The 12,333-nt window shown below is 38.8% G+C and overlaps 1 protein-coding gene across 14 annotated transcripts in view; it reads left to right on the top strand.

The window, feature by feature from the left end:
* The window catches only part of MAST4 (microtubule associated serine/threonine kinase family member 4), a 221,613-nt gene that overhangs the window by 98,170 nt on the left and 111,110 nt on the right, over positions 1 to 12,333 (top strand). For 6 of the 14 annotated variants that reach the window (XM_060280257.2, XM_060280256.2, XM_060280255.2 and 3 more), the window contains one exon: positions 10,155 to 10,235. The exons of 6 other annotated variants lie outside the window; for them this stretch is intronic. In XM_060280257.2, the coding sequence (XP_060136240.2) occupies positions 10,155 to 10,235 (81 nt within the window). Of the gene's footprint in view, positions 1 to 7,274; positions 7,378 to 10,154; positions 10,236 to 12,333 lie in introns of those variants that run through there. 2 more of the 14 variants (XM_035099910.3, XM_035099914.3) reach the window with 2 other exon arrangements.

Here is a 12,333-nt window from a genome sequence, read left to right as displayed (position 1 = left end):
GTACAACTTTACACCAACAACCTTGATACCCCATGAGTCAGCCTTGTGAGTAAGGTTAAAATGTCTTTAGGTATGCATTGTGTATTTCTTACTCTTTTCTTGGATTTTCTGTTCTTTTATGTTTGTTTGAAAACCATAGGTTTAGCTGTGAATATAACTGGAAATTTCACACAGTCCTATCTCACATTATTTAAATATAGGTTCTTTCATTGCCTTCAAAGTTGACATTAGTTGTCTCGTTGAAAAGTTAAAAGTCTAACTTGAAACCACATGGATCTTTTTAAGCATTTGCCATTCCTTTAAAAATAATCAGATCCCAGCAGCTTCATTTCAGCACTATTCTTTAATGGTTCAATGGCACCTCAGTAGGAGCCTGTCAATTGAGAGCCTGCCAACATTCAATTCTAGCTGGCTGCCAGGGACTAAAAACTTTGATTGCAAACTTGCTGAATCTGACATTACACTAGAGAATAAAACAGAATGTACTCTAAAGCATTTCAGTAAATGACATCACCTGAAATTTCTATGTACAAATAAGAATGAAGTGCTTCTAGCAAAATGGAAAACTCTAAATTTCTTCTTGAGCCTTTTCCATGAATATTTTAAACATATTTGGTGTCCATTTGACATCAGAACTACCATATGCAGATAGTTCCAGATTACTTTGATTTTCTACATATTTAGTAACTAGAACTTAGGTTTATGCCCCTTTGTATATTGTCTCAAAGAAGTCAATTTTAAGAGGAAATGTGATAGACTGGCTGGATATAGATAGCAGGAGTTCAGAGTACCCAGAGTATTAGTTTACTTGGGACAAGTCATTTCTGATGTACAGTCGTACCTCCGTTTATGTAACCCTCTGGTTACGTAAACTTCGGGATGTGCGCACGGCACACCTGGAAGTATTTTACCGGGTTATGCAGCATTCGCAGAAGTGGCCTGCGCATGCAAAGAAGTGGTCCTCAGGTTGCGGAAACCTCAGGATCTGACCGGACCTCTGGAATGGATCCTGTCCTGTCCTGGGGGGGGGGAATCGTCGTTTCTGGGCCCAATTCATGTCACTGGTTTTGACTTCTAAACCATTTGACTCTGATTATCTCAGGAAATATCTGTTCTTGTATAGGTCCCTCTCCCAGTTTTGTGATACACTAATACCTTTAAGTGTCAGGACACGTTCTGGAACCGCATTTTTGACAGCATGGGAAGGAATGCACTGTCCTTCCACACCACTATTTTAGCACTTCCTCAAGGGGGTGGGGCAGCAGAAACTGTCTGTGGTTCACAGTTCCCTAAATGGAATCTGAACTGGGTGCTAAAAGCACCCATGGCCTTTCAGGCCTATGGCCACATGTGCCCTCAAGATCCTGACTTTAAAATTGGTATTCATGCTGGCTATTAAATCTATGTGAAGGGTCTTCAAACTCCTGCGATCCCATTACGTATTGTACATCAGGAAGTAGTGGTGCTCAGATCCATCTTTTGTTTCTAGGATTAATTCAGTATTTCACAGGTCACAGGAGGTTCTTCTGCCCACATTTTCTCCAAACCCTTTGCAAGCCCAGTAAAGAGTATGCAACATGATAGATGTTTGTGGTATTCTCTGCTTCTCTTTGAACGGAACTGCTGAATTTAGGGAAGGGGGGGGTGTATTTCCATCTTTTTTCCTTAGGGAAGAAAGTGGCTCTGTCTCGTATCTCTTTATGATTTTAAGGAGGTCTCCACTTAAGGGTACATAGAATTTATTTATTTTTAACAAAATTTCCATACCACTTGATCATAGCAAAGCCTCTAAGTGTTTTGCAAGAAATAAACTGATTTACAAACATTGGGGGAAATGCCACTGGGGTAGGGGACAATATGAGCCCACCCATTCTCTTGGGGTGGAGTAGTCTTCTTCAGCTGCCTTTAAGAAAAAATTTACTATTGTGGCTATCTGTCAGGCATCCACTTGGGTTTCCTCCATATTTTTGCCAAGCGATAAAATTGAAGGTTCTGCAGAAGGGCTGCTTAATCCCACCCACCCACCCACCTTGGATCCTATGACTCTAATATATTACAAGAAACAGAAATCCTCTCGATACAAACATGGCATGGGGGTGGGGTGGGGTGGAAATTTTCTTACCATGATTTTCTGTTTCCAGTTATCTCATGAAATACATTCTACTTGCCCTTCTTTTATGGGATTAGCATGGTCGTATTATGTTAGTGCTTTCTGTGTGCACTTTGCACGCTTGGTGTCAGGGTGTCCTGATCAGTGGCTCCTTTCTCCTGTTGGTTCTGCATTGTATTGCCCCCCTCCAATGTTTCATTTCTCACCGAGTTTAATTTTAAGTGGGTGGCTCAGTGGCCTGTATCGTGGTTTTCTGTCCATGGATGTCTGTGAAATCATTGATGAGAGTTGAGGAGTTTTCCTTCCTTTGGCAGTTGGTCTGGAGGGTGGGATAAACCCTCCCTCTGATAAAATGGCTAGAAGAATCCATGTTCTGCCTCTATCAGCAAGAAGAATATGTCATCCCAAGAGAAAGGATTTCTCCCTATGAGACAACTGCAAACAAATTCACATTAAGAAAGCGTCACTTCCCCCCCTGTCCTTAAAGTCATTTTTTTCTTTTAAACCACTTAATAGTATAAATAACACTTGATTTTAAATACTGTATTTTTTTGCTCCATAGGATGTACCTGACCATAGGACGCACCTAGTTTTTTAGAGGAGGAAAACAAGAAAAAAATATTTTGCTTTCTTTAATTGTCCTAGGCCAGGCACCCCCAAACTTCGGCCCTCTAGATGTTTTGGACTACAATTCCCATCTTCCCCGACCACTGGTCTTGTTAGCTAGGGATCATGGGAGATGTAGGCCAAAACATCTGGAGGGCCGCAGTTTGGGGATGCCTGTCCTAGGCTCTGGCTCTGGCTTTTGCATGGGCTCTGGCTCTTCATGGGCTCTGGCTCTCGCATTCGCCCCATAGGACACACAGACTTTCCCCCTTCCTTTTTGGGAGGGGAAAAGTGTGTCTTATGGAGCGAAAAATACCGGATTCCTTTAGAATTGCAGTAGATCCAACATGTAAAATCTGTCACCATAAGTTCCAAATGTTAGGTGGCATTTTATGCTACATATTTGATCTAAATTATGAGTTTGATATAAATGGTGATCTTTTTCTTGTTGTGAAAGTCATAAACCATACTGTACTTTCTGTTCAGAACAGTTTTAGAAGTGTTCTGCTTTGTGCAAAGCGCCAGGCTATTTTCTGCAACCATTATGAAATGTGATATATTATTCTATACAGCAAAGCTGTGGGCTGCACAACTTAAGATGAATTCACATGGACAAAATTTTCCTACACAAGCATACATTTTTGTGCACTAATAGAGTCTCATACTTGTTTGTATATGCTTTCATATTCTAAGACTTAGATTTCTTGTGAAGCAAAGTACATATATAATACCTTAGGCTTACTAAGATGGGAAATGGACAAATCTCCTGTTTTCATGGCATCATAGAGCTGCAGAATTGGAAGGGATCCCAAGCAGGGGTGGACTTTGGTAATATGGTGCCCTAAGCGAGGACATAATTTATCATGTTCTCAACTTCCGAGTAGGTACCAATCACAGCTAAAGACTACCTGAGAGATGGCCATCCAGCCTCTGTCTAAAATCCTCCACTGAAGGTCCACCACTTTCTGAGTTAGTCCATTCCACTGACAAGCAGCTCTTGCCATCAGAAAGTTCTTCCTAAGGTTTACTTGGAATCTCCTTTCTTGTAATTTAAATCCATTGTTATGGGATTTAAGGACAATGGAGAAAACATACTTTCTCCATCTTCCATGTGGTGGCCCTTCAGATCTCTGGAGATGCCCATCATATCACCTTTCAGTCTTCTCAAGACCAAACATACCCAATTCCCTCAACTGTTTTTAACAAGGCTTGGTTTCCAGACTCTTTATAATCTTGGTTGCCCTCTTCTGCACATGTTCCAGCTCGGCAATATAATGCCTAAAATTGTGCACAAACAGGTAAAGTTGATGAGACCATAGACTAAAACGTGTTTGTTGACAATATTTTAAATGGCACGGGATGGGGAAAAGACTCAGATCTGTTCATATTTGTTTTGGGATAAGAATCCTTTGATTCACTGCCAGTCTTTGATTTGTTTATGCATTCATGATATTAATCAAAAGCTGAAATGATCTGAAAGAGAATCTCTGTCCTGGGAAAACCTGGGATTTGCAACCTAGGTCTCTTCTGTTTTGGATACGGCAGCCATTCTGCTCTCATAAGGTAAGAATTCACAAGCGTCAGGTGAGCAGTAAGACTTGTTCTGTTTTGTGCCAAAATCCTAGAAGTATTGACCTGAGATGTTCAGTACTGAAGGGAGGTGTTGGTAGAATACCCTGGAATATAGAGGGCTGGTTTAGAAACCCTGAGAGATTCTTTGGCGCCTAGGTTGTGTAAGCAAGTAGCTAAGTAGGGACAAAGGATGTGGAGAGTTTGTAAACTGTGTTTAAGTAATATTGTGTACAGAAGCTGTGTGGAAAAACACACACTATGCAATCAAAAATAATCACAGGCTGTTTTTTTACATTTCACTTAAGGGTTTTGAAGTGTGGCACACCCTCTTTGTGATTTTCATCTTTTTTAGAAGGTTGAATAAGTTGTGTAAGAAATACCTTGCCTCTGGTGTTTTGCCATGGCTCACCATGGATGTGCAAGCTATGGTCATTATTTCAGTTCGCACCTCGTTTCTCTTTGCTGTACCAGGTGAGACAAAATAGGACCTAACGGGAGTTTTGCATTAGTGATGCAATTCCCCACAGGAGTATTGCAAATGTCCTATTTGCATATGGTGTTGGATTGGGCTGCAAGAGTTTCTGAAAGCAAAGTTTGGAATTCATGTTGGAAATGTAGGTAGGAACATACTGTACAAAGCTACCTTTTACTAAGTCATACCATTAATCTATCTATGCATTGCTTATACGACAGACAGTGGCCCTTGAGGATTTTTGACCTGGTTCTTTCTCAGTCTTACCTGGAGATGCTGGCGATTGAACTTGAGAGTTGAGATCTTCTGCATAGAAAGCAGAAACTGTGCAGCTGAGTTACAGCTCTTCCCTGCCAAGTAGGTGATATCCAACAACAACAAAACCGTTTATTGTGAGGACCATGCCTGTACACAAATATCAACACAACAATAATTAAAAATGTTAAAAATGTTAATTAATTACATACTATAGGTGATATCAATTGGGTGAAAGCCAGTTGGTACCCTTGCATGAGCATAAGGGTTTTGATTGGCAGTGGGGGATTGGTTTGTGGAAGGAACATATTTGCTGTGGTGCTTGGGCATGATGCTGTCAGGGTATAGGGAAAATAGGAAAACACTTCTCCTTTTTCATGAGTGGTTAGTGGATGCCTCTGCTGGTGCAACAGCATTGTGAAAACAAATTAGATACCCCTGTGTGCTTAAATTCTATTGGAGATGTTTCAGCTTCTACTCTGGACTTCACAGATGTAAACATGTAACAAGTATTTCAAAGCCCTAATACATGGTTGTGTCTTTGATTTAAATCAATCATGTGACTTGTATGTCCTAGTTTCTGAGTCAGAGATGGCCTGAGGAGTTCACTGAATGTTAAATGATGTGCATGTTGACATTTTGCAAGCAGTTCCTTTGTGTAGATTCTTCCTCAGAAAAAGAGAGCTGTGTGTTTGATATATCTGCAGTCAGATTTTGGGCCTGTGAATGAATCCCTATTGGGAATGATTAGAAGAGGTAAGAGTTAAAGTTTGAAATTTTGGAGAAACACTTTGGTCTCCTAAGAGAAGAGCCGAGAGAAAGCTCTGGGGAGTAATTGGGAATCCATAAAACACAATTGATGGAAAAAGTTATGAAATGCAGGTTATTTAGGTGTTGGATGCACAGTTCTGTATTATCTATAATTTGCATTTCCTTGTAACAAACTGCAAAATATGTTACTATTATTTTTTTGTGTGGAAGAGAAACTGAGGCACGAGAGAGTGATATTCAAGTTTTAGCCACTGAGTCTGCTGCGCGGCGGGCGGGCAGGCGCAGCGCAGGTGCCGGGGGCGCAGCTGCGCGGCGGACCGGCCGGCCAGCGGGCGGGCGCAGCTCGCGGCGCCCTCCTGGCGGGCCAGTGCCATGGTGCCCTGCGCCACCCAGCCTGGCCATAGGGCCGGCCCTGATCTTGAGTTTTGTTTCCATTTGTGTTCAGAATTGGTAATGTTGAGTCTTTGTTAATTAAGCTTATGTGCTGATCCATGATGGCTGTGAACATGGGCGTAGACATAATTTTTTAGGGGGGCAGGCTTTATGTTAGGGGGCAGAACTGAGTTATCTGTGATGCAATTGGTCAGTTAAGTATTTTTATTTATTTGGTTGATGGGGGGCAGCTGCCCCCACCCCGCACCTCCCCTGGCTACGCCCATGGTTGCAAAAGAGCAGTATTCTCACTATTTCTCTGGTTGTCTAATCATTTAAGGTTTAAAAATATCCAGGAAACTTAAAAAAACATTAACAAGCAGAGAATCACTGCTGTGTGCATGCCATATAATTATCCTGTGAGATTAATGGGTTTTCTTTCGGATTCCCTTTCTTGTTCATATTGTGCTTTAATAAAATATTTTAAACATTTTCTTTTTTTAGCACAAGTACAAGCTCCTTCAAATAAGATGATTAACTTTTGATCACGAATTAAGGAACAGCTGTGTTTCAGTGTCATGTGTTCCTTCCTAAGCTTGGAATAATTTTCTGGACGCAAAGGGAAGGAACTTCCTGTGTTTTTATGCAGAAACAGAATTTTGCTCATTTGTAAAAAGATAATGGGACAACCTAAACAAGATATATAAATCATTTTTGATAGGGTCATGAAGCTTGTATCTTGGATTTGTGCTGAAGAATAGCATTTTAAGTATATTTTGTTGCACTTCTTAATTTTTTTGTTCTGTTCCGAAATCTGACAGTCTCTGTGGTAAGGGTCGGGCAGATTTTCATTCCTCTGAAGATAAAAGTCTGCATTTTAGGAAGGAAACTGTTTCTTAGAATATTAGAAATGAGTCGATTGAGATACAGTCCTGAAGCCTTCTTTCTGCTAGCAAAATCAGTGCAGTACGCTTGCGGTTAACCTGGAAGAAAGCTGCTGACATTTCTTCGTGACAGCTAGAAGTGGAAGGACCCAAACTTGCAGTGCTCCCTCCCCCAAGAGATTGTTAGTCCATTCCTTTATAGTGGCTCATTTGGGCTCTCTGTCATCACCAGGATGCTGCCACTGAATGTGTGTCATGGTTACAGTAGAATGTGGTAACGTAACAGCCATGAAAGCCCAACGCGAAAGGCTGCAAATTCCAGGGCTGACCTTGGAGTAAGTATTGTCTGCCTTTTAATATTTTAATGCTTTCTGCATGGCACTAGCTTTTGTGCAAGCTGTAGTTATTTAACATGCGTTTGTGCTGACAGGCTCAGAGCACTGCAGCTTTAGGTCGCAGGAACCTTTTCAGAATGCATTTCAGTGGCTGTTCGCAAATGTGTGAGCCTAAAGCAAGGATATTGCAGTATATTTCAGATTAAAATATACTGCATACTTAAAATCACTGAATGCATGAATGTGAGCATCCTAAAAGCATACTGTGAAATCATGCTTCGGTAGGCCACGGTGTTCGTTTCTCTCTCACACCCTTTCTGTTTCTGTTTGTTTATCCCAGTGCTGCCTTTTTGAAAGGCCTCTTTCTCTGCTGAATAATAGAGAGCTCTGCAAGAGATTAGGGCATAAGAGGAATGCTATTTGTGAAAATTCATTGCGTATGATCCGTGTTTTACTGTGTAGAGTACTAGTGAACTGTATTGCATTCTGACATTTCTGCTTGGTATTCTAGTATTTGCATTAAATGTGTTTGTGTAGGTAAAGGCTTTGTTTACTTAGTGATTTTTTTTTAGCACCGATTGACTCATTTGAATGATTCCAGTTTGCATTTAGAAAACAGCTACATAAAAACATACGTATTTTATTTGCACTGAACATGTTGACCATAATGTCTGATTTTTAAAGAGCCAGTCCATTGATTCTGAATTAATCAGCCAGTGCAAAATGTGTTTATTTTTGTGTCCCACCACAATTTGCTGCATAGATATAGATGTGTATCAGCACACACACATGCAGTATTCTCTCAAGATGTTATTTTTGTAGGTATTGAATAGATTTAATGTGCCAGTTGTTCTGCTTTCCTAAGCGAATAGGTCATCTGTAAGGTCAGGTTACTTAGCTGTGAACCATTTTGCCCATCTACAAAATAGATATGTTATTTGATATACATTTGCATTTATGCATGTAGTGCCACTTCTAGTGAGTTGTAACTGATACAAAATATTAATTCTGTTAGTAAATATGGCATTCTGGTATCTTTGACCACCTTTGATAACTAGATTACAGAAACACTGACATTAATAAAGGTAGTAGTTTCTGTCAGTGTTTCATTTATTGTGTGTGATGTGTAGATAGTACCCTGAAGGATTACATAAATGCACTGATAATGGTTTGCTAGTTGTTTAAAAAGATGGAGTCCAATGTTTCGCTATACTTGGAGTTTTGCTTGATTGTAACTTTACCGTATATAAAAGCAATAAATAATAGTAAGAAAGTGTTGATTTTGTAAAGTATTGGGATGTAATTATTTTTAGGCTCAACATTTTATTATTTTCTTTATGTAGCTTTCATGTCTGACTTATGTTTGACATATTTCATTTACGAAGTTTCTAAGGTAAAAATGATCCATTACGTTGCATTGGCAACTTGGTAAAATTCTAACTCTTAACTATTATTTTGGTCAATTTTTAGACACAATGACAGATGGCAAACTTCGTATTTTTTTGTTACCATTTTTATTTTTATTTTCCACTAAAATTGGTGCATTGATGGACTTCATCTTAAGAATCGGGTATTCAAAGTTTGGGCTGGATGTTTTTCTTTGATAGACTAGAGAGTTTGAAAAAATTATAGCCTTTAACTCCAGTTTGCAAACATTTTTTTAATAATCAAAATAGCAGTATTCCTGAAGGGAGCGATGGACTCCAGTAGGCATAGTTATATCTTCTGTTTCCATACCATCTCTGGCCTGTGTACCTCATTTCTGCCTAGTTAACTATGATATCTGCCATTGTTCAGAATAATTTGGATGACATGGAAATTTAATATTGGTAGTTGGCCTGTTATTGTTGGTGTTATGACTGGTGGAGTTATATTAGTAGTATTTTAAGAAAATCCTCACCACAAACAATTTGTGTCAGGTTTATTGACACAAATAAACATAGGCTGGAATTAGGCACAATGATACAGATTTGATGTTTGCATTAGATGCGAGCACAGTCATGTTAAATTTTTACAGATGTCTTTCTGGAACAAGTATTTAAGATACCAGGTATTCATAATTCAGTGTTTAGACACTGCTGTTGTCAGTGACTGTAGCATATTTTCACAAATGGCATTCTCAAGGCTAAAAACGAATAGTAATATTTTCATTATTTATTTTACTTGTATTTTCCTCTAGGCCTGTTGCATTTTTTCTCTTGTAATTTTTTTATGTGTATGTGTTAGTGTCGCATTTAAAGTACTGAAATAAGTTTTCAATACTTCTTTCAGCCAATTTTCATTCAGCATTTGCACAGTGCAATATTGTAGCCAATGAGGTTCATCTGAGGCATGATCATTGTTGATTGACACCCCCCCCCCAGTGCATGGCAATTCAGAATTGAGGGCAATCAGTTCTCCTGAAAACTAGCAGACTCTATCTTTTGTACATCAATTTGTGTACGCAAATTTGTGCTAATTTCATTTTTACAAGCGATGTATGCCATTTCTATAGCAAGATTTGTTTTTGTTTTTTAATTGCTCCGTGTGTTTGAACACTTTTTTATAATGAAAACATTTGCATGGTTAATCCCACCCCACCCCCTTTTAATTAGTAAGATACAGAAAAGTTAGGGATCTTTTGACATAATTTTTTTTTGTTTGGCTTTCCTCAATGTAGAGAAAACCAGTTTCCTGTCTACTGATTGTGCTTGAGGCCAGACTCCCTTAATTCAGTCATACTATAGGATTTTTACTCAACTTCTGTTTACTAGAGATCACATTATTTTAACTTTCAGTCTCACCCCAAGAAGCCTGAGCCCAACCCCAACAAGCCCTTGCAGTCCATGCAGTCCTCTGTACGCTTTTCATTTTTGGAGGTAAGCAACTAAACTTCCATTGTTGCAGTTCTCTGCCTTCCACTTTGAAGAGGGGGGGGGTAAGATAATTGAAGTCTGTATGTATGTATGTATGTATGTATGTATGTATGTATGTATGTATGTATAGTCAAGCAAATATTGGTAGCTTTAAAAATGTTTCCCCAAAGTAAATTAATTTGCATGTGTGGTAAGATAATACTGGTAGAGTTAGAGGTGGTAGCAGTCTTTGGATTTCTGAAGATTCAAGTAAATAGCCTTACTAATGCACCAGTTTGGCCATCATGATAAGATGTGATTTATCTTTGCAGGAATGATCTGTAGTGAGTCTTGGGTTCAAACATTTCTTGCTTCCTTTGCTCCAGCACCAGAGATCGGAAGAAGCTTTTGCTTCTATTCCATTTACACAATCCATGGTTTGAAGTTGACTGGGTTTTAAAGAAAACAAAACTGTTAAAATTAACCAGAGTTTATCACATTCAAACAAAACAGCAAGATGCAGATTGTTTCAAACAGAAGCAAGATTTTGCAATCCCATGGCAAAATGAGCAGCATACAAGCTGAAGGCTTGCTATGGCTTGTTTCAGTACCTGGTAGCTTTGCATTTACTCTGCTGTTCAGTATACAGTACTGTCAAATGCACACCATCTGAATTCATCAGTTAGTTCAACCTTCTTTCCAGAAATTATTTGACCACTTGTGGGTTGCCTAGAATTCAGTTATTCTTCTGGTCAATCATGATTATGTTTAGTACTTTATAGCTCTGTTCAGAATATTTTTGTATTCTGATTCTGAAATGTTGTATGTATTTGTCTGTGATGTTTTGGAATAATTTCTCAAAATTAGATAGATTTAATGTATTTGCTTTGCACAGAATGTGCATAGTTCTTATATCTGTGCCTCCCACTCTGCAACGAGAGTCGCTAACTTGTGGTCTTCCAGATGTTGCTGGACTCCTACTTCTACCAGTCCCATCCTGCATGGCCTATAATATGGGGTAATGAGAGTATTGGTTCAGCACTAAGTTTAATACAATACAATACAATACAATACAATACAATACAATACAATACAATACAATACAATACAATGATTGAACAAATACTTAATAAACAACAATTTTAACTGAACACAGGGTTAATATTAAAGAAGAAGACGAGGAGAAAAAAACCAAAGTTACTGAATGGTCTTTCAGGATTGTCCTTGTTGGTGTGCTTTGTGGGCAGTGATAATAGTGGTGAATTGATCTGAATGAATCTCAAGCAAAATCTTAAAAACCAAGGGTATAGTGTATTATGGAGCAGATATTATTGTCCACCAAACTGTTGCATTCCCACCTTGGACTGAATGAATGGTTGTCTCAGCTACTTTAAATTATAAACAACCACACAAGGTCTAGAGTGTCCAGTTAACTGGAAGCTGCTATGAAAGGAACCCATATTTTAGGGCTTATGTGGGTAAAGATTTTTTCCCTTTCTGTCCTCAGACACTTCACAGTGAGAGTCTACCAGAACTCTGGAGTAAAGTTCTGGGGGTATGAGTTAGGACTCAACTGTTCAGCCTTTCTGTAGTCCAGCTCTTAATGCTAGGAGAACAGATCCCACAAGATGCACTAATTGTTATGGTGCTGCAATTACCAAGAGATGAGCATACATTTTTAAAATTACCCAACAGAACTCATCTTCATTTTTCTGCCTTTATTTTAGTTGAATTTTATATGCATATAGTTTGGCAGGGTAAGAAATACTTTGCTGAGTCAATAGATTTATAGTGTTTGCTGAATTGAGAGATGAATGCACATTTTTATATTTGATAGTAAATAAAAATGGATGAGCAGTTTTTTAAAAGCAGATGCATTCAAACTATGTTTTATATATTTAACCAAGTGGCATATACAATTCTGCTTTGTTGTAAAATGTGACCTACTTTTGGATGATTGTGTAAATTCAGGGAGTTTTAAACAAAATTAATGGATCGGTTTTCTAATTGATCTGTGCTAATCATTGCCAACTCACAAATAAAACTACAATTTCTCCTGATGCAAAATAGCAGCTGTTGTCATTGAAGCAGAGAGGTGGTTTCTAGACAAATCTGCTTTGTA

Source organism: Zootoca vivipara, chromosome 10 (genome assembly GCF_965207765.1).
Source record: "Zootoca vivipara chromosome 10, rZooViv2.hap1.1, whole genome shotgun sequence".
NCBI classification, from domain to species: Eukaryota; Metazoa; Chordata; class Lepidosauria; order Squamata; family Lacertidae; genus Zootoca; species Zootoca vivipara.
This window is presented reverse-complemented; position numbering and strand designations above follow the sequence as displayed.